Source organism: Chrysemys picta, chromosome 2 (assembly GCF_011386835.1).
Source record: "Chrysemys picta bellii isolate R12L10 chromosome 2, ASM1138683v2, whole genome shotgun sequence".
NCBI lineage: Eukaryota > Metazoa > Chordata > Testudines > Emydidae > Chrysemys > Chrysemys picta.
Window position 1 is genome coordinate 87076935 of NC_088792.1, and position 22474 is coordinate 87099408.

A 22474-nucleotide genomic window follows, 5' to 3' on the forward strand; every position below is an offset into this window, starting at 1 on the left:
CTTAAAAAGGCAATGTACTTAGAGTGGGGTCAGTGTACTTAAAGGGGCAATGTGCGTGTCTCTCTCTCTCTCTCCCATTCACACACATGCACCACCCGACACTTTGAAAGTGGAGGGAGTGGTGCGCTCCAGTGGGATAGCGTGGGTTCATCATCACGTTCAGTTTCCACAGGGACTGTTTGCAGCCACTGCCATGAGTCTGTTGTGTCTCCTCCCTCCATTCGTGCTGCCTTGTAGAGTGTGAGGCTACATTAACAACAATGGGTTAACCCTTGAGGGCTCAGCCAATTGCTAGTTCATCATTTAGCAGCGAGACATTCCCTGGGAAATATCCCACCCTCTAACACCTCAACCAAGCTTCACAATCATCATTGCTGTGTACGGTATTAAATTGTTTGTTTAAAACTTATGCTGTGTGTATATATATGTCTTTTGTCTGGCAAAAAAAATTCCCTGGAACCTAACCCCCTCTATTTATATTAATTCTTATGGGGAAATTGGATTCACTTAACATCATTTAGCTTAAAGTAGCATTTTTCAGGAACATAACTACAACATTAAGGAGTTACTGTATATGTTTGTGTTATTTCTTGGAAGCCTCCAACTATCTGGCAAATAAGTGGGGGTTACTCTGTGATTTGTATTTTCCTCCCACGCTGCCAAGGTGATCCTGCCAGGAAGGATCATAGGGGGTGGAGGCACTGCTAAATAAATTAATAAGGGAAGAAAAAGAAGTTACACCCTGCTGAGTGGTGGCAGGATCCAGAAGAAGCCAGGTCTGTCCACCAAAATCCGTAAGGAGATTGGCACTAAAGGAGGTAACCGGGTGGATAGGGGATGCTACATTGGAGGCATCGCTGGGATCCCGTCTTTTAAACTCAGATCTTAAATACACCTCTGCTGACTTCCCTGGGAACTTGAGTAAATTCCCAGTATGGATTACCAGAAGAGGCTTTTAATTTGGTATAAGCTGGAGGGAGCTGACCCTGAATGCCGCTTCATGTTCATTAATATACTTACTGAATGGGAAGTTAGACAAATTGAAGATGAGATTGCCCACGTCAGAAAATGGGAAACCTATGTGGTTCGGAGTCAGATGCAAGTGAAAGGGGAAACTACTTTTTCTCTCCTTGTAGAGAGCAAGATTACAGGGGCGGCAGGTTTGTAGAAATTTTGGTGGTGCCCAAAGCCCAGACTCCGCCCCCCACCTCCCTAAAGCTCCCCCAAACTCCGCCCCCCACCTCCCTAAAGCTCTGGGAGTTTGGGTGGGGGGAGGAGGTCTGGGGTGCGGGCCCTGGGCTGAGGCAGGGGATTGGGGTGCAGGAGGGGTGCAGGCTCTGGGAGGGAGTTTGGGTGCAGAAGGGGTGAGAGGTTGGGCTCTGGGAGGGAGTTTGGGTGGCGGGGGGGTCTGGGGTGCAGGCTCTGGGATGGAGTTTGGGTGTAGGGTCTGGGCTGGGGCAAGGGGTGGGGGTGCAGGTTCTGGGAGGGAGTTTGGGTGTAGGCTCTGGGCTGGGGCAAGGGGTGGGGGTACAGGCTCTGGGAGGGAGTGTGGAGGGCTGGGGTGCAGGCTCTAGGAGCGAGTTTGGGTGCTGGGTGCAGGCTCTGGCCTGGGGGTGGGGGTGTAGGCTCTGGGTGGGAGTTTGGGGGTGGGAGAGGTGTGTGGAAAGGGGTTGGGGAGCAGGCTCTGGGAGGAGGTAGGAGGGGTGCAGTGCTTACCTGGGGCTCCTAGGCAGGGCGGGCCAGTGGGCCTCTGTGCACTGCTACCCCCAGGACTGCCCCTGCAGCTTCCTATTGGCCGCAGGAACGCTTGGGGCGGGAACAGCGTGTGTAGACACAGACACAGTCCCACCCCGCCCAGGGGCTGCAGGCAGGAAGCCAGGGGACATGCATAGGGGAGCGCCCAGGGGCAGAAGGCAGGGCTGAGGGAGAGACCCAGCCTCAAACACTGCTGGAGCTGGGGAACATTAAGTTTTTCACTTGCTGTGGCCCATGCAATACAAGGAAGTCCCTCAAGCTACTGCTCAAGTGGGTCCACAGTCCTGGATCATCTAGACTTAAGGAACTAAACTCAGCAGCAGCAGTTTCTTGCACCTCCACCACACTCTTCTCTGATCTACACTTTTCTTCAGGACTGTGCATGGTTACATCCATTTGAGATGGAGATATGGATGCTGCAGTAGCTGCCAGGTCACCTGCACTCTGACTAACTGGAAGATCAGGCATCTCCTCTCCATTCACATCCTCACTGGGGCCGGAAGGCTCACCGTGAACATTTGTGTCTATGTATCTCAGGAAAGCTCCTTCCTGCTAAGATAGAAAAGCTTCCTTTGCTTTCTTTCTTTTTCTGAATACTGCCCCAGAGGGGCGTTTTCTTCTTTCACTCATGACTGCTGTTCTGTGCCAGCTATAGTGGCTCTCAATACTCAATTGAAGGGGACAAATAAGCAGGCTGGTAGCAGGGCCTGAGTGAGGGAAGATATCAGCGTCTTAAGGGCCTAACGGGCTCCTACTACTTCAGTTGACTGCCTGTTTCCTCAAGTGGGTTCAGGGAAGCAACAGGAAACAGGAAGCTCCCTGAGAAGCTGGTGTTAATCAGTCCAGGCTCCTGGGGGTGCTAGAGAGGTACATAAGAGGCTCCTCCTCCTCTCTCTCTCTCTCCCTGCAGCTCCTGCTGCTTTCTGTTATTCCCTCTCTCCTTTTCTCCTGTCTGCCAGTTAGGTCTCTTGTGCCCTCCTTCCTCCAGCACAGCACTCCACCATCGCTGTGCATCTAGAGCAGAGAGAATACACATGCACCAGCAGCAGACACAATTTTCTACACTCTGGGTCCTAGTGGCAGTCCCCACCCCCCACAGTCTGGCACCTGAGGCAGGTGCCTCAGTTCACCTCACCTGTGGGTAGGGCTGGTAAGGCCAGCCCTACCCACAGCATAGCCTCATGGGGGGTGCTGCCTGCCTCTTGCCCCGTGGTTGCGGGCTTGGGGGGGCAGGATCACAGGGTCAGACACTCAAGGAAGCCCCAGCAGCTGCTCAGGTGAGTGAGGTCCAGAGGTCTCTTCCAGCGTCTCCTCCCGGTGGGTGCTGCCAATTATGTCTGCACCTCCTCCCCCTCTTCCAGTGCAGTAGCAGCCAGGTGCCTAGGCCTGTTCTTGTGCTGTTCCCTAGCCGTAGGTGGCAGCACAGGCAAAGGAGAGCAGTGCGGAGCGACAGGGAAGCCGCCCGCTTTTAATCAGCCAGGGACACTCTGAGGCCCAGGGGAGGCGCACAGGGGAGCAACAGGTGGAGGCCCGGGGACACTCCAGGCAGGGCCAGGGGAGAGACCCGGCTCCAAACATTGGTGGAGCTGGGCCCCCGGCCCTGAATATTGCTGGAGCCCGGGCACCACAGGCCCATGTAACTCACCGCCTCTGTCAGCGGGAGAGCTTCTCCCACTGATCCAGGTACCACTGCTCGTGGAGGTGGTTTCATGATGTCAATGCGAGAGCTCTCTCCCATTGACATGGAGTGGCTACACAAGTAATAATCTTAGAGCAGTGGTACAGCTGTGCCGCTGTAAGCTCCCTAGTGTAGACACGGCCTTAGTGAATGCACTGATGTTTACTTGCTCCAATTTACTGCCATACATTGTGGTACTAGGCATGAACTAAACATGTTGCAGTGGAAGGAAGAAATTATGGCTGAGAAAATTTTAGCCCAAGCCAGAATGTACCACATGTTGGCCTGAACCTGAAGACGGTCATTTATAACATTAAAAATAAGAATGGTTTCTAAAAACATTTTCAAGGCATTTTTGCACCTTGGATAAAAGGGTAACTAACATGTCACACCCATGATTTCTGAGGTCTGGTCTACACTACAGACCTATATTGGTATAACTATGTCACTCAGGGGTGTGAAAAATCCACACACCCCCTGAGTGACATAGTTTCACTGACCTACGCCCCTTTATAGACAGTGCTATGTCGGCGGGAGAGCTTCCCCCATTGACAAAGGCAATGTCTATACTACATAGTTAAGTTGACTTAAGTTACCTTGACGTACAGCCACTGCTGTAATTAAACCGCTGTTGCATGTCTACACTAGCTCCTTCTGTTGGCGGAGCCAGCGCATCCACAGTAGCAGCTCTTGCATTGACACAAAGCAGTGCACTGTGGGTAGCTATCCCACTGTGCAGCTAGCCGCAGGTTGTTTTGGGAAGGGTTTGCAATGCTTCATGGGGGCAGGTTCAGCATCACAGGATGCAGGTTTCTCAATCCCATCATTCCATGGGCATCATACTAGGTTTCCAGCTGATTTTCAACTTCCCCGGATAACCTGCGAGCCAGCCATCCAGAGGTGAAAGTAAGCCGGTCCGGCATACCGGCAAGAGCCAGTACACCGTGCCAGACTGTACCGGCTTCCGCAACAGTGATTTAAAGGGCCCAGGGCTCCAGCTGCTGCGGGAAGCCCCAGGCCCTTTTAAGCACCGCCGGAGCTCCAGCAGCCAGGCTCAGGCAGGGAATTAAAGGGCCAGGTGCTCCTGCTGCTGCGGGGAGCCCCGGGCCCTTTAAAGCGCCGCCGGAGCTCCGGTAGCCGGGCTCGGGCAGGGATTTAAAGGGCTCGGTGTTCTGCTACAGAGATCCCCAGGCCCTTTAATTCACCCCTGAGCCCCGGGGCTCCCAGCCACCTCTGAAGCTGCTAGCTCCAGGATGATTTAAAGGCCCTGTGGCTCCCAGCCACAGCGGGAGTCCTAGGGCTTTTAAATCTTGAAAAGCCCCCACCTCTTCCGGTTGAGGCCACGCCCCCGCTCTGGACTCCGCTGTAAGGGTAAGTCCTTTAAGGCCTTGTCTACACTACGAGAGTAGTTCGATTTTACTTGCATCGAATTTTTGTAATCGATATTGCAAAGTCGAACGTGTGTGTCCACACTAAGGACAGTAATTCGACTTTGTGCGTCCACACTAACGGTGATAGCGTCGACATTCGAAGCGGTGCACTGTGGTCAGCTATCCCACAGTTCCCGCAGTCCCCTCTGCCCATTGGAATTCTGGGTGTAGCCGGCAATGCCTTCTGGGTAACAAAATGAGTCGAGGGTGCTTTTGGGAAACTGTCGTCATCCGTCCATCACTCCCGCCCTCCCTCCCTGAAAGCGCCGGCGGGAAAACAGTTCGCGCGCTTTTCCAGTCATTGACAGCGCGGACGCCACTGTACTCCGAGCATGGAGCCCGCTGCGACCATCGCTGCAGTTGTGGCCGCTCTCAACGTTTCGCAGCTTATCATAAAGGTTTCCCTGAGGCAGATGCAGAAAAGTCAGGCGAGGAGGCTACGGCACCGCGGTGATGTCCTGAAGTCTGAGAGTAGCACAGACCTGTCAGAAAGCAGGCGACCCAGCGCCGAGGACATCACAGTGGCAATGGGTCATGTTGATGCCGTGGAACGGCGATTCTGGGCACGGGAGACAAGCACTGAGTGGTGGGACCGCATAGTGCTGCAGGTCTGGGATGAATCCCAGTGGCTGCGAAACTTTCGCATGCGGAAGGGAACTTTCCTGGAACTTTGTGAGTTGCTGTCCCCTGCCCTGAAGCGCAGTGACACCCGGTTGCGAGCTGCACTGAGTGTACAGAAGCGAGTGGCCATAGCCCTGTGGAAGCTTGCAACGCCAGACAGCTACCGGTCAGTCGCGAACCAGTTTGGGGTGGGCAAATCTACCGTGGGGGTTGTTGTGATGCAAGTAGCGAAGGCAATCGTTGATGTACTGCTGCCAAAGGTAGTGACCCTGGGAAACGTGGAGGCGATCATAGATGGCTTCGCAGCGATGGGATTCCCAAACTGCGGTGGGGCCATAGATGGAACTCACATCCCTATCCTGGCACCGGACCACCAGGCCACCCAGTACATTAACCGAAAGGGATACTTTTCCATGGTGCTGCAAGCACTGGTGGACCACAGGGGACGTTTTACCAACATCTACGTGGGATGGCCGGGCAAGGTTCATGACGCTCGTGTTTTCAGGAACTCTGGTCTGTTTAGACGGCTGCAACAAGGTATTTACTTCCCGGACCGCAAAATAACTGTTGGGGATGTGGAGATGCCTATAGTCATCCTCGGGGACCCAGCCTACCCGCTAATGCCCTGGCTCATGAAGCCCTATACTGGCGCCCTGGACACTGAAAAAGAACTCTTCAACTACCGGCTGAGCAAGTGCAGAATGGTGGTGGAGTGTGCTTTTGGCCGTCTCAAGGGGAGATGGAGAAGCTTACTGACTCGCTGTGATCTCAGCGAAACCAATATCCCCATTGTTATAGCAGCTTGCTGTGTGCTCCACAATCTCTGTGAGAGCAAGGGGGAGACCTTTATGGCGGGGTGGGAGGTTGAGGAAAATAGCCTGGCTGGTGATTACTCACAGCCAGACAGCCGGGCGATTAGAAGAGACCAGCGGGAAGCGCTGTGCATCCGGGAGGCTTTGAAAGCAAAGTTCCTGAGTGAGCAGGGTAACCTGTGATTTTATAGTTTGTGTACTGAGAAGCTAAACCTGCCCCCGTTTCTTTACCCAGGTAATGTTGACTATCCTATCCAGTTACATACCCCCTTCACCCCCCCTCCAACACACGTGTCGAAATAAAAATAGTTCTACTTTGTTAAAGCACACCGTTTTCTTTAATACTGTTTTCGCGGGAATTTTTTAAAACTGGGACGCAGACTGTGGTGCGGGGCGGGTCTAGTGTTGTGATGCGAATGCAGCTTCTAAACTCAAGGATTGACAGGCTCCGCTGCGGTGGGATGCTTGTTTCAACGGAGCCTGTCACCCCTCCTGATCGGGACTGTGTGTATGGGAGGTCTATTTGACTTTGTGGCAGGGGGAGGACGGTTACAGATCCCATGCTGTGTGGCTCTGTGATCCTGTCTAAGGACCGGCGCTTAAGATCTGTAACTGCCCTCCCCCGCCACAAAGTCACAGAGCAACCCACCCCCCCCAACATTACATCAAAACAACCTCCCAGACTAACCGGGGCAACTAGTCACTGCATCACTGCACTGTGTATGTGCCCTGCTGCTGTGCCTGCCCCCGACTATGTACCCTGCCAAAGGAGACTGTCCTGTCCAATTTCCAACCCCCTTTCCCCTCCTCCTCCAAAAGAACATGATTGAAACAGTAGTTAACAGAAACGAATTTTTTATTATCAACTACACATGGCATTGGGAGGTGAAACTTGGACGTGGGCTTGTGTCAGGCGGGAAGGAAAGAACTTTTCAAATTTTGGGAAATGAGAGCCTTCTGCTACTAGAGCTCTCTGCAGGGGTGGAGTGAGAGTTAGCAGGGACTCTGCCGCCTCTCCTTCTTTGCACTTTGGGTGAGGTGGGTATGGGACTTGGTGGCGGGGGAGGGCGGTTAGAGATGGACTGCAGCGGGGCTCTGTCCTCCTGCCTCCGTTCCTGCAGAACATCCACAAGGCGCCGGAGTGTGTCCGTTTGCTCCCTCAGTAGTCCAAGCAGCGTTAGAGTCGCCTGCTGGTCTTCCTGACGCCACCTCTCCTCCCGATCCATGTTGGCTTGGTGCATTCGGGTCAAGTTCTCCCGCCACTGGGTCTGCTGTGCTGCCTGGGCTTGGGAAGAGGCCATAAGCTCAGAGAACATGTCCTCCCGTGTCCTCTTCTTCCTACGCCTAATCCGCGCTAGCCTCTGGGAGTGTGATTCCAGGCTAGGTTGTGAGACAGTCGCAGACGGGGCTGTGGAAATGGGAAAAAGGGAGTGAATTCCTCTGAAAGATAAATGTAGTTGTGAACAAAGAACATAGTCTTTCTCTGTGAACAAGACCATGCACAGCACCTTTCACATGCGCACTCAGCACAAGGTCGAATTCTCGGCCTTCGCATTCTGTGCCTGGGGTCTTGAACAGCACATTTGAGAAGCGAGGCAGCACAACGGAATTTCTGTTGCAGGCAGACATGGTAAGCCGTACACTTGTGGCAGTTTAAAACTTTTATATTACCACTGTCCTCATTTCACATTTAAATCAATGTCAGTCCCTGCTGCCAGCAATCCGGCAAGCGGGAACTCTGCCCCTGTCCCACCCCCTCGCGGCTGTCCCCGGGAATGATCCCTTTCGGCTGCCCCTCTCCCGCCTCCACCGCGTGGCTGCAAACCAGCGGTGACAGTTCTGTAAAGGAACGGGAAAGCAGTCCCAACACTAACATTCCCCTACCTAATTAAAAGCAGGTCACCATGGCCGACATCACCCTGATGAGGATCTCCGAGAGCGACAAAGAGAGAATGCTCCGGGAAAGCCTCCAAAGACCAGGGCCGTATGCCGCCCTGCTGTGCAGAGCAATGATCCCCGAGTACCTGATAATCTCGTGGCGCGGCAACGTGTCGTACTTCGGAGGACCCAATAAGGCCGCTCTCCCCAAGAACCTCATGCAACGGCTTTCAAGTTACCTCCAGGAGAGCTTCATCGAGATGTCCCAGGAGGATTACTGCTCTATCCCCGCACATATAGACCGCATTTTACTGTAGCTGCAGTAGCAGGGAATACACAGTAGAGCGGCTTGTGCAGGACAATCACTGAAAACCGGACATTGCTAGATTTCTTTTCAAAACTTGCACTGCCCCTTACTAAACCGTTAAGCGCCTAGGGCACACTAATCATGAACAACCCATTCTTTTAATTGTTAATATTCCTGTTTTGTTAAAAATAAATGTTTAGATGTTTACAACACTTACTGGCTGATCCTTCACCAGATTCTGTGTCCGGGGTAATGGCTGGGGACGCTTCGTAGGGGATCTCTGTAAGGGTGATGAAGAGATCCTGGCTGTCGGGGAAATCAGCGTTGTGAGAGCTGCCAACTGCCTCGCCCTCCTCATCTCCTTCCTCATCTTCCCCGTCCCCTAACATGTCTGAGGAACCGGCCGTGGACAGTATCCCATCCTCAGAGTCCACGGTCACTGGTGGGGTAGTGGTGGCGGCAGCACCGAGGATGGAATGCAGTGCCTCGTAGAAACGGGATGTCTGGGGATGGGATCCGGAGCGTCCGTTTGCCTCTTTGGTCTTCTGGTAGCCTTGTCTCAGCTCCTTGATTTTCACGCGGCACTGCGTTGCATCCCGGCTGTATCCTCTCTCTGCCATGTCTTTAGAGATCTTCTCGTAGATCTTTGCATTCCTTCTTTTGGATCGCAGCTCGGAAAGCACGGACTCATCGCCCCACACAGCGATGAGATCCAAGACTTCACGATCAGTCCATGCTGGGGCTCTCTTTCTATTCCCAGACTGCATGGCCATCACTGCTGGAGAGCTCTGCATCGTTGCCAGTGCTGCTGTGCTCGCCACGATGTCCAGACAGGAAATGAGATTCAAACTGGCCAGACAGGAAAAGGAATTCAAATTCAAATTTTCCCGGGGCTTTTCCTGTGTGGCTGGTCAGAGCATCCGAGCTCGCACTGCTGTCCAGAGCGTCAACAGAGTGGTGCACTGTGGGATAGCTCCCGGAGCTATTAGCGTCGATTTCCATCCACACCTAGCCTAATTCGACATGGCCATGTTGAATTTAGCGCTACTCCCCTCGTCGGGGAGGAGTACAGAAGTCGAATTAAAGAGACCTCTATGTCGAACTAAATAGCATCGCAGTGTGGACGGGTGCAGGGTTAATTCGATTTAACGGCGCTAACTTCGACATAAACGCCTAGTGTAGACCAGGCCTTAGTTACTTTCACCCCTGCAGCTATCTCTGCCAGAAAGCATGGATCCTGCACTGCCCTTCTGTATTGTTCTGTGAGTTATGAACTCCAGGCTATAAGAGGAGTGCAATGGGGGTGGGGAGGGGCTATTCATCACCACGCTGACCCCAGACCCCTCCTTGTAGAAGTGACATGTCTGCAGCTGTGCACCAGAAAGCAACTACTTGCCTCCCTTGCCTTCTGCTGTGCCTGCCACAGCTCTTTGAGTTTTACACGGCACTGGTGCTTGTGTCCCTACCATAGCCCTTCCCCTCCATTCTCCAAGCAAGTTCCTGCGACTGGAGCGGAGCTGTACCTGCACATGCAAGGGGACGCATGCAAGGGCAATACTATCTCAGGGCTAAGGTGCTTAATTTTTGCACCTCTGGGCTTGGCAAGTCATCTTCCACGCCCCCTCTGCGGGCTGGAGGCAGGGGAGCAAGGAGCAAGGATAGGTGCCCACATGACTCTACGTCAGTTTCCCCACGTGGGTGCAAGAAAGGGGTACAGGATAGGGGTACAGGGTGAGGGGCGCAGGTGAGGGTGAGTGCTCTCTAGCCACGCAGCCAGTGCTTAATTTTTGCAGGGACTTGCTTCTTTCATACATGGGCTATAAGCTGCAGACAGCTGCTTCTCCGCTTTCAAGATCCTATATTCCGTCTTCCCTCTGTATACAGAGAAAGGGGAGGTGATATAGATCAAGACAGGCAGCAAAATCCCCCATGCTCCTATCCGTGCAGTTAAAGCAGCCAAACAATTTAGGAAACCTCTCCCGATGGGCAGTCGGAGGGGGAGGTAGCTGCTTCTGCAAAGTAAGTCAGGAAGCCACACTGACCTACTGTGCTGAAGCCTTCCAGAGGCTTGGCTGCTTAAACAGCAGGGATCACGGATAGGAGCATGGGGGATTTTGCTGCTTGTCTTGATCTGTATCACCTCTCCTTTCTCTGTATACCGGGCGGGAGGTGGGGAGGGAATATTTAGTCTTTCTTTCTACGGGGAGAGGGGTGGACTTAGCTGTGAGTTGGTCTATGTGACACTTCTCTCTCTTTGGGAATGGGGATTTTTTGTGTCTCTGAAGTACACGCAGGAATCTCATTATATCCGCATCTGATCGGCAAACATGGTGGACAATACAATTGCATCCTCCGATATAAAGTGGATATCCGTGGATTTGCAGGGCTCTAGTGCTCCTGAATTCTGCACAGTCCTCAGTAAGTTTTATATCATAATATATTAGCATTAAGAAGTTGAGATTAGGTAATATGGAAATAATATATAAATTATATTATATAATGTCATATTCTCATCATAAGGAAATGTGCTCAATTTTGGTCACTTAATCTTTTTAAAAAAGGGGGGGACATAGGAGAAGTATATTATCACATTAAACTTTACTTTTTAAACATATTATCTGTATTTATTTTATTGGTATTCACTGTTTGCATTTTGTGCAATTCACATAAAAATTATGAAGAAAATAGATAACTTGTTGCTGAAGAAAACACCCAAATGTTAAAATGTTTGAGTCTTTCCCCAAGACTGACCGTTCCAATGATCTATCTATGGTTTCCTGTTTGCATCCCTACTCTGTTTTCTTCTGTCACGGAGAAAGAAATACAAGCATATTTAAAATGAAAAATATGGCTTCTAATTTTGAATTATTAAACCAAATTAATCTTTGTGTAACCCCGAGTGCCCGAGGGTTATTTCAGAGACAAATTTGATCCATGTTTTGTTTTCTGTACAAGGTATCATTGATTTTAGTAAACCAAAGAGCCACTAATGTATGTTCCACCAACCGGAGGTGCCTTCTGATCTATTGGGATGGGGGAGCAAAAAATGAGGAAAAAATAGAAAGGCATTAAAAGTACACAATCTATTTTTTTAATAAACTGGGAAAGGAAAGAATAGAAAGACAGTAGAGGAGATGACATAGATGAACCAAAACAGAAAAAGAAATAAAATGGCCCTTTCTTTTTTAACGGTTTAGTATCACTGATATACAGTGTGTGATGAATGTTTAGTATGCCATTGACATGCTGATTCTACCAGTCATATGTACCATCTTTAAGGCTTTAGAGCCTTAGGGTATGGCCACATAGCAATAGACACTTGCAGCTGGCCTGTGCTAGCTGACTCAGGCTCACAGAACTCCGGTTGAAGGGCTGTTTCATTACGAGAAGTGGGCTGTAGTCCACCAAAGCTTATGCTCTAATAAATTTGTTAGTCTCTAAGGTGCCACAAGTCCTCCTGTTCTTCTTTTTGCGGATACAGACTAACACGGCTGCTACTCTGAAACCTTGTATAGACTTTCAGGCTCAGGCCGGAGCCCAGGCTCTAGGACCCTGCGGAATGGGATGGTCCTTGAGCTCAGGCTCCACTGCAAGCCCAGAAATCTACTCAGCAATGGCACAGCCCCACAGCCTGAGCTCTGCGAGCCCCAGTCCCAGCCATGAGGTGTTCTTTGTTCTGTAGACATACCCTTAGCTGTAATCCGCCTTGCCTTCTCATTTAGAGCAAATTCTGAAAACCTTTACTCATACAAGTTGTCTCAATGATGTAAATTAAACTATTCACAAGTAATTAATCTCAGGAGTAAGCATACTTCCATTACCCTAATGTTTATAGCAAGTATATACTATCAAAGACAGTAGAACCTCAGAGTTACAAACACCTCGGGAATGGAGGTTGTTCGTAACTCTGAAGTGCTCGGAACGCTGAACAAAACATTATGGTTGTTCTTTCAAAAGATTACAACTGAACATTGACTTAAGACAGCTTTGAAACTTTACTATGCAGAAGAAAAATTCTGCTATTAACCATCTTAATTTAAATGAAACAAGCACAGAAACATTTTCCTTGCCTTGTCAATTTTTTTTATGAACTTTCCTTTTTGTAGTAGTTTACGTTTAATACAGTACTTGTGCTGTATTTGCTTTTTATTTTATTTTTTTGTCTCTTCCACTGCCTTATTGTGCACTTCTGGTTCCAAATGAGGTATATGGTTGACCAGTCAGTTCATAACCTTGTTGTTTGTAACTCTCAGTTTCTATTGTACATGTTTAAGAATGGGGGCTATTAAACTCAACCAGAAAAAAAGCAGTATACAGCAGGAAACTTTTTTTTTTAAATCATCAGTGACAACGTACATTACTGTTAAATCCCATTTGGTTTGGGGAACACCTCAATCTTTTGACTAACCAGGTGTTTGGATAAATGAAAGTGCTATTTTGAGGTGCAGTATCACTGTTATAGAAATACAGGGAACAGAGGGAGTAATGGTGATGTTAGCTTAATACTTTGTACTTTATTAAAAAGAGTAAAAAAATAATTTTCTTGAGATCTGCCATACAAAATACAAAGCTGTTGATTAGAGCTTACATGTGCAAAGAGGCTAATTGAGAAGTTGTGTGTGTGATGAACTAACATAAGGCTGGACACACTGTAGATTTGGGTAATTAGGATTTCTGGATAAAGGGAATTTGGATAATTGGAATTATACTATAAAACCAAGCTTATAAATTAGGTTGATAGTTACATGTCTTATACATGTCCATAGGTCCCTGAGTACTTGAGTGACATATAGGCTTAAAAATAATAATATTGATAACAGCCTGGTTCTCCTTGTAAGGTAGCATATTATATATATGAAGCTCAAATTAATACAATTAAGGACGCTGAAATTATAACATTGTCTGAGCTTTTATACCATAGTCATTACTAGTGTAACAGAGAGCTTTAATTGAAAGCTAAGTCCTCCCAACTACAACTTGAAGTAATGTATTTACTGAGCTGCCTGGAGTATTTTCTTTCAAAGTCACTCATACTTATATCACACCAAATGCATCCTTGAATGGTTGAATTTGGCCCATTCTATTTTACAGGACAGGGTCAATAACAGAAGAACGCGAGAACTGGGTGCGCATAGAAGAGATACTATAGTGACTCGGAAAGACATTGTGGTCTTTGCAAATCAATAAGAATCTTGCATGTTTTCTGAATATTTCATGAAGGTATTTCTTGAACTTTTCACCCACAAAAGCGTAGATCACTGGGTTCAGGCAGCAGTGGATGAAGGAGATGGTTTCAGTCACCTGCAGGGCCAGGTCTAGGCTTTTGCTCGTCTCGCAGTCATCTATGATGAGCAGGCTTCGCAAAGAGTCCAGAAAAAGCGCAATGTTGAAGGGTGCCCAGAAGAGGAAAAACACAACTACAACAACGAAAACCAGCTTCATTGCTTTATACTTGTTTCGGTTCACGCATCTCTGCAGATTTTTCATGATGCGGGAGTAGCAGAAAATGAGAGTGCCAAGTGGGATCAAGAGGCCCAAAACATTGACGTTGGAATTGGTGAAAAGTTTCCAAGTAGCCTTATTATCCTGGTAATAAGGAGCACACTTCACACTGCCATCTTCACTAAGTTCTTGGATAAAGAAGATATTTGGTATTGAAGCTAAAATGGCCACTGACCAAATGGCGAGGCTTATAACAATGCTGAGCAGGGTTGTTCGAACTTTCCGAGCGTAGACCGCGTGGACGATGGCTAAGTACCTGTCTATGCTCATGAGGGTTATGAAGAATATGCTGCTGTAGAAGCCAATGTAGTAAACTCCACATATTGTTTTACACATTGCATTTCCAAAAGTCCATTGGTCTGAGGCATAATGAGCCAGGAAGGGGAGGGAGAAAACAAAAAGCAGGTCAGCAATGGCGAGGTTCAGCAAATACACATCAGTCATGCTGGTCAGTTTCTTGCAAAGTATCAGAACGCAAATGACCAAGCTGTTTCCCACCAAGCCGAACATGAACACCAGACAGTAAAGGACTGGAAAAAATACTGATCCAAAGATATTGATGTTCTCTGTGCTGCAGACGGAGCCCAACTCAGGATAATAATCATCATAAAAAGTAGAGAGAAGATTGGACTCAGTTGAATTATTCATCATGAGGTGACCTGTTTAAGAGCACAGAATTTAATACAATCCAACAATCCTATTTTTTAGTAAGTATCTAGGCACAATTCTGCCCTGATACCCCACACAACCCCACTGAAGTCAACAGGGTTGCACAGGCTTAAAGGGGTAGAATTTGGTTCTGAGGACAGGCTAGCCTGTTCAGGTAAAGGAACACTTCGCCCTGTGACATTATCTAATTAAAATATAATCATGCAAATCATTATTTCTACCACAGTTATATACTTGCAACAAATCTTATAAAGGGTGTAACATATGGCCGGAAAGGGTTAAGCATCCTGCAGGCTAATTAACCCAGAGTCAGCCTGTAGAGATATGTTAGAAATGGTCATTAAGGCCATTTGATGCTAGATAGGCTAGAACTTTGAAATGGAAACCTATATTGTTAAAGTTAGGGGTGATACTAATTGTATATGTGTACTCATAAATGTTAGCCATGGAAACAGACAGTTTCTGTCTGTCACTATAGCTATGGATTCAGAGATGAAAGGGAATATGAACATTTAGATAAATCTTGAGTGAAATAACGTCATTGTCTATATGTCTCTTTGAAGTTTGTGATATACTGCCTAATGAATAAATTGCCCTATGTTAATTTGTGTAACTAATTATTGGTGGTGTTTAGGAAGCAGAAGGTTACATCAAAAACCTATTGTTTGCCCAGGACAGTATGGTCAAGTGGATGCTAGAACACTGCATAAAAAGACCCTTGAGTCCTGATCCTGTCATCTCAGATCTCCTTGATGCTTCAACACAGAGGAAGCTTAAGCCACAAGATTGAGATCCCAGTGCTGACTGGTCCACCCTGAATACAATATTGGACATTGGACTATAACCTATGGACTAAAATCTAAAAGAGCTCTTTGCAACTATAAAGCTTACCATCTCTGCTATGAATCTGAACCTCAAGTATTGAACTCATGTCTGTACGTATATGGATCTTTTAACCATACTCTCTCTCTTTTCTTTTTAAATAAATTTTAGTTTAGTTAATAAGAATTGGCTGTAAGCGTGTATTTGGGTAAGATCTGGAATATGTATTAACCTGGGAGATAATGTGTCTGATCCTTGGGATTGGTAGAACTTTTTTATGTGATGAAATAAGTAGGGCTGTCAATTAAGCGTAGTTAACTCACGTGATTAACTAAAAAAAAATTAATTGCGATTTAAAAAATTAATTGCGATTAATCGTACTGTTAAATAATAGAATACCAATTGAAATTTATTAAATATTTTTGGATCTTTTTCTACATTTTCAAATATATTGATTTCTATTACAACTCAGAATACAAAGTGTACAGTGCTCACTTTATATTATTTTTATTACAAATATTTAAACTGTAAAAATGATAAAATATATAGTATTTTTCAATTCACCTCATACAAGTACTGTAGTGCAATCTCTTTATCATGAAAATTGAACTTACAAATGTAGAATTATATACAAAAAATAACTGCATTGAAAAACAAAACAATTAAAATTTTAGAGCCTACAAGTCCACTCAGTCCTACTTCTTGTTCAGCCAATCACTCAGACAAACAAGTTTGTTTACATTTACAGGAGATGCTGCTGTCTGCTTCTTATTTACAATGTCACCTGAAAGTGAGAACAGATGTTTGCATGGCACTTTTGTAGCTGGCATTGCAAGGTATTTACATGCCAGATATGCTAAACATTCATAGAATATCAGGGTTGGAAGAGACTTCAGGAGGTCATCTAGTCCAACCCCCGGCTCAAAGCAGGACCAATCCCCAGACAGATTTTTGCCCCAAATCCTTAAACGGCCCCCTCAAGGATTGAACTCACAACCCTGGGTTTAGCAGGCCAATGCTCAAACCACTGCCCATTCATGCTTGGGCTACCATTCCAGAGGATATGCTTCCATGCTGATGATGTTTGTTAAAAAACAATGTGTTAATTAAATTTGTGACACAACTCCTTGGGGGAGAACTGTATGCCTTCGGCTCTGTTTTACCTGCATTCTGACATACATTTCATGTTATAGCAGTCTTGGATGATGGCCCAGCATATGTTTGTTTTAAGAACACTTTCACAGCAGATTTGCTAAAACACAAAGAAGATACCAATGCAAGATATCTAAAAATAGCTAGAGCACTCGACCCAAGGTTTAAGAATCTGAAGTGCCTTCTAAAATCTGAGAGGGATGAGGCATGGAGTATGCTTTCAGAAGTCTTAAAAGAGCAACACTCAGATGTGGAAACTTCAGAACCTGACCACCAAAAAAGAAAATCAACCTTCTGCTGGTGGCATCTGACTCAGATGTTGAAAATGAACATATGTCGGTCCGCTCTGCTTTGGATTGTTATCAAGCAGAACCCATCCTCAGCATGGATGCATGTCCTATGGAATGGTGGTTGAAGATGAAGGAACATATGAATCTTTAGTGCATCTGGCACGTAAATACCTTGTGACGCCAGCTACAACAGTGCCATGCAAACACATGTTCTCACTTTCAGGTGACGTGAACAAGAAGCGGGCAGCATTATCGCCTGCAAATTGTAACCAAGTTTGTTTGTCTGAGTGATTGGCTGAAGTAGGACTGATTGGACTTGTAGGCTCTAAAGTTTTACATTTTTATTTTTCAATGCAGTTACTTTTTGTACATAATTCTACATTTGTAAGTTCAACTTTCATGTATGAGGTGAATTGAAAAATACTATCTTTTGTTTTTTACAGTGCAAATATTTGTAGTAAAAAATAAATATAAAGTGAGCAATGTACACTTTGTATTCTGTGTTGTAATTGAAATCAATATATTTGAAATGTAGAAAACATCCAAAATATTCAAATAAATGGTATTCCATTAATGGTTAACAAGGCGATTAATCACCATTAACTTTTTAAATTGCTTGACAGCCCTAGAAATAAGATTTTCATTAATCTTCATCTTATCTAACTTGAGTAACTAGGTGAAGGCCTGAGGCTGGGTTGCTTTAAGGGAACTGTGTTGTTGGCTTCTGAGTAGCCAGTGAGGTATTTTAGAAGCTGTTTAGTGCTGACTTGGTAAATCTAAGTATTAGAATATCCACCAGCTTTGGGGATTGTCAGCCCCATTCTTTGCAGTTCACCCTAATTGAGTGACCTCAGCTGGCTCCCCCTGGGACTTCGGTCACACGCCCTCATATGATGCCTAAACCAAATTAAAGCTTTTTTGAGGTTTGAAAATATTTGGCTAGCTTTTGGGTTTCATTAGATTTATTTTTTGTGAGCATCTGCACTTTCAGTTATTATTGCCAAAATCCCATGAGAGAGGCTGTTCCCCAATGCTTAATTTGTACCAGGCCTGCGTCCTGGCACCTCATAGCCTCCACACCTCTGGGATTGTCGCGTCATTTATGAAAGGAAAAAAAAATTACTTGAGCCCCAGCTCCTCTTTCATTACAAATAAAGCACTTCCATTTCCATGAAAATGAAAAGAGGAAATATTGAGAAGCCCATGAGAGAACGTCTCATGGGGTTTCCTACTCAGTTTTACCAGTGATGCTGCGAGGGAGACAGGCTAGCATTGGGGAGACACTGTATTTGTGACTGGGTGGCGTGTCAGGGACATGGTGTGTTTCCATGAGAAGCGGAACACCAAATAGTATGTTAGTGAGCAGAAGAATTTCGAGATTCTGGTTATCTAGAAAATTGCACTGAGGCCCAAATCCTGTCCCCAGCGCTCAACCTGAATGAATGGTACTCAGGAGGATTCCCAGTCACTGTGCATCCTGTCCAGGGGGTTAAGGAGCCAGGGTTATTTAATGGTGCATAATTAAAGCAGCAATAAAACGGAGGTAGTGAACACGCCAAGCGCCCTATTGTTTATCATTTCCTTGTTTCTAAATTATTATTTTTTCAGAAAGGGCAGAGACAGCTGTGCTCACTGAGGACTTCACACATCCAACCTGAGATTTCACACAAAGTCTATTTCAAATTATGAGTGGGAAGAAAAAAAAAAAGCATCTGAATTTTTTTCTAGTAGGTGACGACTATTTTTCCCCAGGACTTCAGCCTTGCTAGTGCCATGCTATAATATGCGGCTTTCTAATTTACTAGAGATGAACAGTTAACTTGACAAATATATTTTGTAAATTACAAGCTCTGAACTCTGGATGTAATTATCTTTTCTTCTATAGCACGTGTGGAGGAGTTTCTATAGAGTGAAGATGTTAATTTGAACTCAATCGCTCTCTCTCATATAGGCAGAAACAAACACTGAGTCTGCAGTTGCCAAGTCTTGTCAAGCATTTTTTTTAAAACATGCATGGCCAAAATTTTCACATGTCAGTGCCCAAACCTATGTTTGTATTTAGGTACCTAAATAAAAGTAGCCATTTTTCAGAAGAGATGAGCATTGCTAATGTTCTTGAAATCAGTGAGAGTTGTCACTGCTTAGCAGCACTGCAAACCTGGTCATTTTTATTTAAATATACCTAAATATTGATGTAAATGCCTAACTTAAGGCAAATTTGACCTATCTAGCTTGTTTATTTTAATGTAATCCCCCAGATGACCCAGTCATCAAGGAGGGTCAATACAAACAAACCCGAGTCCGAATTTCCAAAGTCTTCTGAAGTTGCCTCATGCATCTAGTCCCAATCTGACTACAGAGCAGCAACGTATCATCTTGGTAAATAAAAATAAAGGTAAAGGCCTCGATTCTACACTGTGTTATGCTCGTACTGGAGAGTGGCAGCTTCAGGGAATGTGTTGCAGCTCCCTGATGCTTGGCCAACTGACCCCCTTAAACATTAGAACAGCAGGGGGCCAACTCTAACTTCTGCCACTGGTGTAAGTTACATCTGTGGCGGCTCAGGAGTAATAGAGGCTCTGCTCCATCATGTCCCCTGCAGTCAAACCAACTGCTGTTTTCATGCCCGTATATAAGAATGGGAGAGGAAGGGGAAACACAGTTGATGAAGAGGGCAGCAGACCCTCCTCTGACAGTTTTCCAACCACTTGAAGAGTTGGGGGGAAGCTCCACCAGCTCTCTCGCTGGTCATTTTAGTGCCATTTTGTACCACACTGCACAAAGTGGGCCTACTGGACCAGAGAATCAAGGTCCGAGTGTCAAGAGATGTGCACTATAATGTCAGGGTAGATCGAATGTTAAGGACCTCACCTATGGAGGAGTCATTTTCCATTTATGTGGGAGTGCTCTAGAATTCCTGCCCTTCTCCCTCATTAGGGTTACAATTTCAGGGAGCTAAACTCAGGAAGACTATTAGGGCCTGATTGTCAGATTAGCTGAGCACCTGTCAGGCCCAGCGGTGAGGATCAGGTTTGAGTGACCTTGAACTTGGGTGTGGGACAGAATGCTGAGAACCAGCCCTGGTCACTGCAAGCTGATATACAGCAGCAGCTACTCCCAGGAGTGATGAATCCTGTGGCAGGGAACAGCAGCTGGGCAGAGGCGCTAGGCCTCTGTAAGATGAGCCTGCAGATGACTCCAATGCATGTTGTAGAACTGATGAATGAAATTGTTTTTAATTGTTCACTTTATTAATGTAACTTCATAAGTAAAGTTTTATGAATGAAACAACATTCATTCCTGAAACCGGTTACCCCAATAACTGGCTAATTGACAATTAAGATGCTTGTTAAGAGCCATGGCTGTTCAGCCGGCTGCCCTTGTAAGTTTCACTGTCAATCCAATTCCTGTTTAAATCACTGAGACTTGCACTGTTTCAGTATTGTAACTTCTGCTCACTGTTTGCCATTCATTACACTTGTCTACTTCTGTTCACTGTTTGCATATTGTAATTCAAACTCCATTTTAAAACGCTCACTCCATTTTGTAAAAGCTTGCTGCCAGGGCCGGCTCTAGGTTTTTTGCCGCCCCAAGCAAAAAAAATTTTGGCTGCCCCCCACACACCCCTGCCTCCCCAGCTCTGGGTTCCCCCCCACCAGTGCTGACTCCACCCGCTCCCCCCTCGCCTCCAGCCGGTCCGGCGCTGGCAGGGTTGGAGTAAGCAGCAGGGCTCCTGGGCCGCGCCTCAGCCCAGGGCCCTTCCAGCCAGGCCTCCTGCCTCCAGAACCGGCCGGGATCCAGGAGGGCAGAGCTGGGGGACTGCCCCGGCAGGGGACTGAGGAGCTGGGGCAGGGTAGCCCCAGAGGGAGCGGAGCCCCGGAGAGCGGGACGCAGGCCCCACATGGCAGCGCCCCGGACACCGGTCCCCACTATGGCCCCGCTGCTGCTGCTGCTCCTGGCCGCCCTGCTGCAGTTCCTAGGCGGCTTGGGCCGCTTCACCCAGCCCCGGCTGCGGCGCTGGGGAGCGGCTGCCCTGCGGCACCTGCAGGCAGCTCCCCCCCCCCCGGTGGCCCCCAGCCCGAGTGTCCCATGCTCGGAGCCCGCTCAACCCAGCCACAAGGTGCGGGCGCTGCTCCCCGACATGAACCGCAGCGGTCCCAGGGCGCCCCCCCTGCGCTCCTGCTGGCAGGGCTGGCTCTAGGCTTTTGCCACCCTAAGCAAACAAACAAACAAAAAAAACAATGGCTGGAATGCTGCCCCCGAAAATGTGCCGCCCCAAGCATGTGCTTGGTTTGCTGGTGCCTAGAGCCGGCCCTGCTTGCTGCAACCTTCATTTTTGCAAAACCCTGCTGTAACCTTATTAGTTTAGTTTAGATGTGTGAATGAGGTATGTATGGATGATGGAATCAGCCTCCAGCACCAGCCTGTCCTGATGAAATAAAGTTCAAACACCAACGGTTGAAGATGCAGACAAGAGCCCTAACAAAGTAAGAAAAGTCCACCCTAAAAAGAAAAGAACAAAGATACAACAGGAGGAAGATCAAAGCCAGGTCCGAGGCTGAAAGTCTCGTCTGCTATTGACGGGTGATCAATCACACCAAACCCAGAGGCAGCATGACACAGCAAGACCTATAGAGTCTGGATTCAAACTAAAGCCTACAAAAAGGATGGGTGAGATGGAAGACTTTGGAGGGTAACATTCTGCTGCCAACATGGAAGGGCATTGGTGCATGCCCAACAGAGACCCAGCCCTTCCTTGTGCCCGGCTTTCCTGGCCAGTTAGCCGCCACAAGCTACGAACCCAAGCTGCAAACTCAAGCCACGGACTCAAGTTATGTTCAGGACTGGTAACTATACAGCAGCTGCAGAACATCTGATGGATGGATGTGTGTGTGTCGAGGGGGGGGGGGGGGGATATGTGTATGTATGTAGGTATTAGGTATTAGTTATTGGTAATAAATTGTGTTATCATAATAAATGTGGCATCTTTGTCTTGCCCCCTGAAACGATCTTGTGTAGTTTTGTCTGCATAACAATGTTTGGTCACTTTTGAAAGAGTAGCTATGAGCGCAGATTGGGAGAAGGGAACCTGAGCCCTATAGCTACACCCTATTTGACAGGGGACGCTCAGGTGACCGACCTGGCTCTAAATGACGAGCAGGCACAGGATTATGATGTGGTTAAGGTGTCCATCCGAGATTGGGTGGGCTGGAAAGGTGGCAGAGAAGAAGAGGGCAGAACCTAGGATGACTCCAGCTGGCTGTCAGGGTATCATCTATTATCAGTATGGGTGACAAGGACACATAAAAAGGGGCTGCCCACCTATGGAATGTGGGTTTGCAGAGTTCTGCAATTGGGCCAGGAGTTTTGGATGTTGAAGGGGAAAGAAACTACCCACAGTTTCTGTAACGCTGGGGAGGAGCTGTCAAAGGGGTCTAGTTGACATTGCTTCAGCCTGCTCATCAGTTAAGAGGGAACCAGTGAATCCCCACTGGATGCTCCTGGGAGAAAGGTTGTGGCTCAAATGCATCCATGGAGATAAGAAACTCTGCCCCATG

The 22474-nt window shown here is 47.3% G+C and overlaps 2 protein-coding genes and 1 long non-coding RNA gene across 3 annotated transcripts; 1 reads left to right on the plus strand and 2 right to left on the minus strand.

Annotated features, from left to right (window-relative positions):
- Nucleotides 1-7228: 7228 nt before the first annotated feature.
- LOC135981952 (uncharacterized) lies at nucleotides 7229-9275 on the minus strand. The gene is made up of 2 exons (XM_065587131.1): nucleotides 8699-9275; nucleotides 7229-7704 (listed from the first exon to the last, which is right to left on the minus strand). The coding sequence occupies exons 1-2, from the start codon at nucleotides 9273-9275 to the stop codon at nucleotides 7229-7231; spliced, it is 1053 nt and encodes a 350-aa protein (XP_065443203.1).
- A 405-nt stretch (nucleotides 9276-9680) lies between these two features.
- Nucleotides 9681-15660, plus strand: LOC135981953 (uncharacterized). The gene is made up of 2 exons (XR_010599170.1): nucleotides 9681-10899; nucleotides 15287-15660. It is a non-coding gene; the product is annotated as an uncharacterized LOC135981953 (long non-coding RNA).
- Nucleotides 11665-14670, minus strand: LOC101936113 (C-C chemokine receptor type 8-like). The gene has a single exon (XM_005278707.5). It carries the CDS (start codon nucleotides 14632-14634, stop codon nucleotides 13567-13569), a length of 1068 nt encoding a protein of 355 aa, XP_005278764.2. The 5' UTR covers nucleotides 14635-14670; the 3' UTR covers nucleotides 11665-13566.
- Nucleotides 15661-22474: the final 6814 nt, after the last annotated feature.

Bases quoted from the DNA above. Each gene is read 5' to 3' on its own strand.
- LOC101936113 (XM_005278707.5), bottom strand. From the start codon at position 14,634: ATGATGAATAATTCAACTGAGTCCAATCTTCTCTCTACTTTTTATGAT.
- LOC135981952 (XM_065587131.1), bottom strand. From the start codon at position 9,275: ATGCAGAGCTCTCCAGCAGTGATGGCCATGCAGTCTGGGAATAGAAAG. The intron at 7,705-8,698 runs GTAAGTGTTGTA...CCATTTCCACAG, and splicing joins ATCTGGTGAAGGATCAGCCA to CCCCGTCTGCGACTGTCTCA.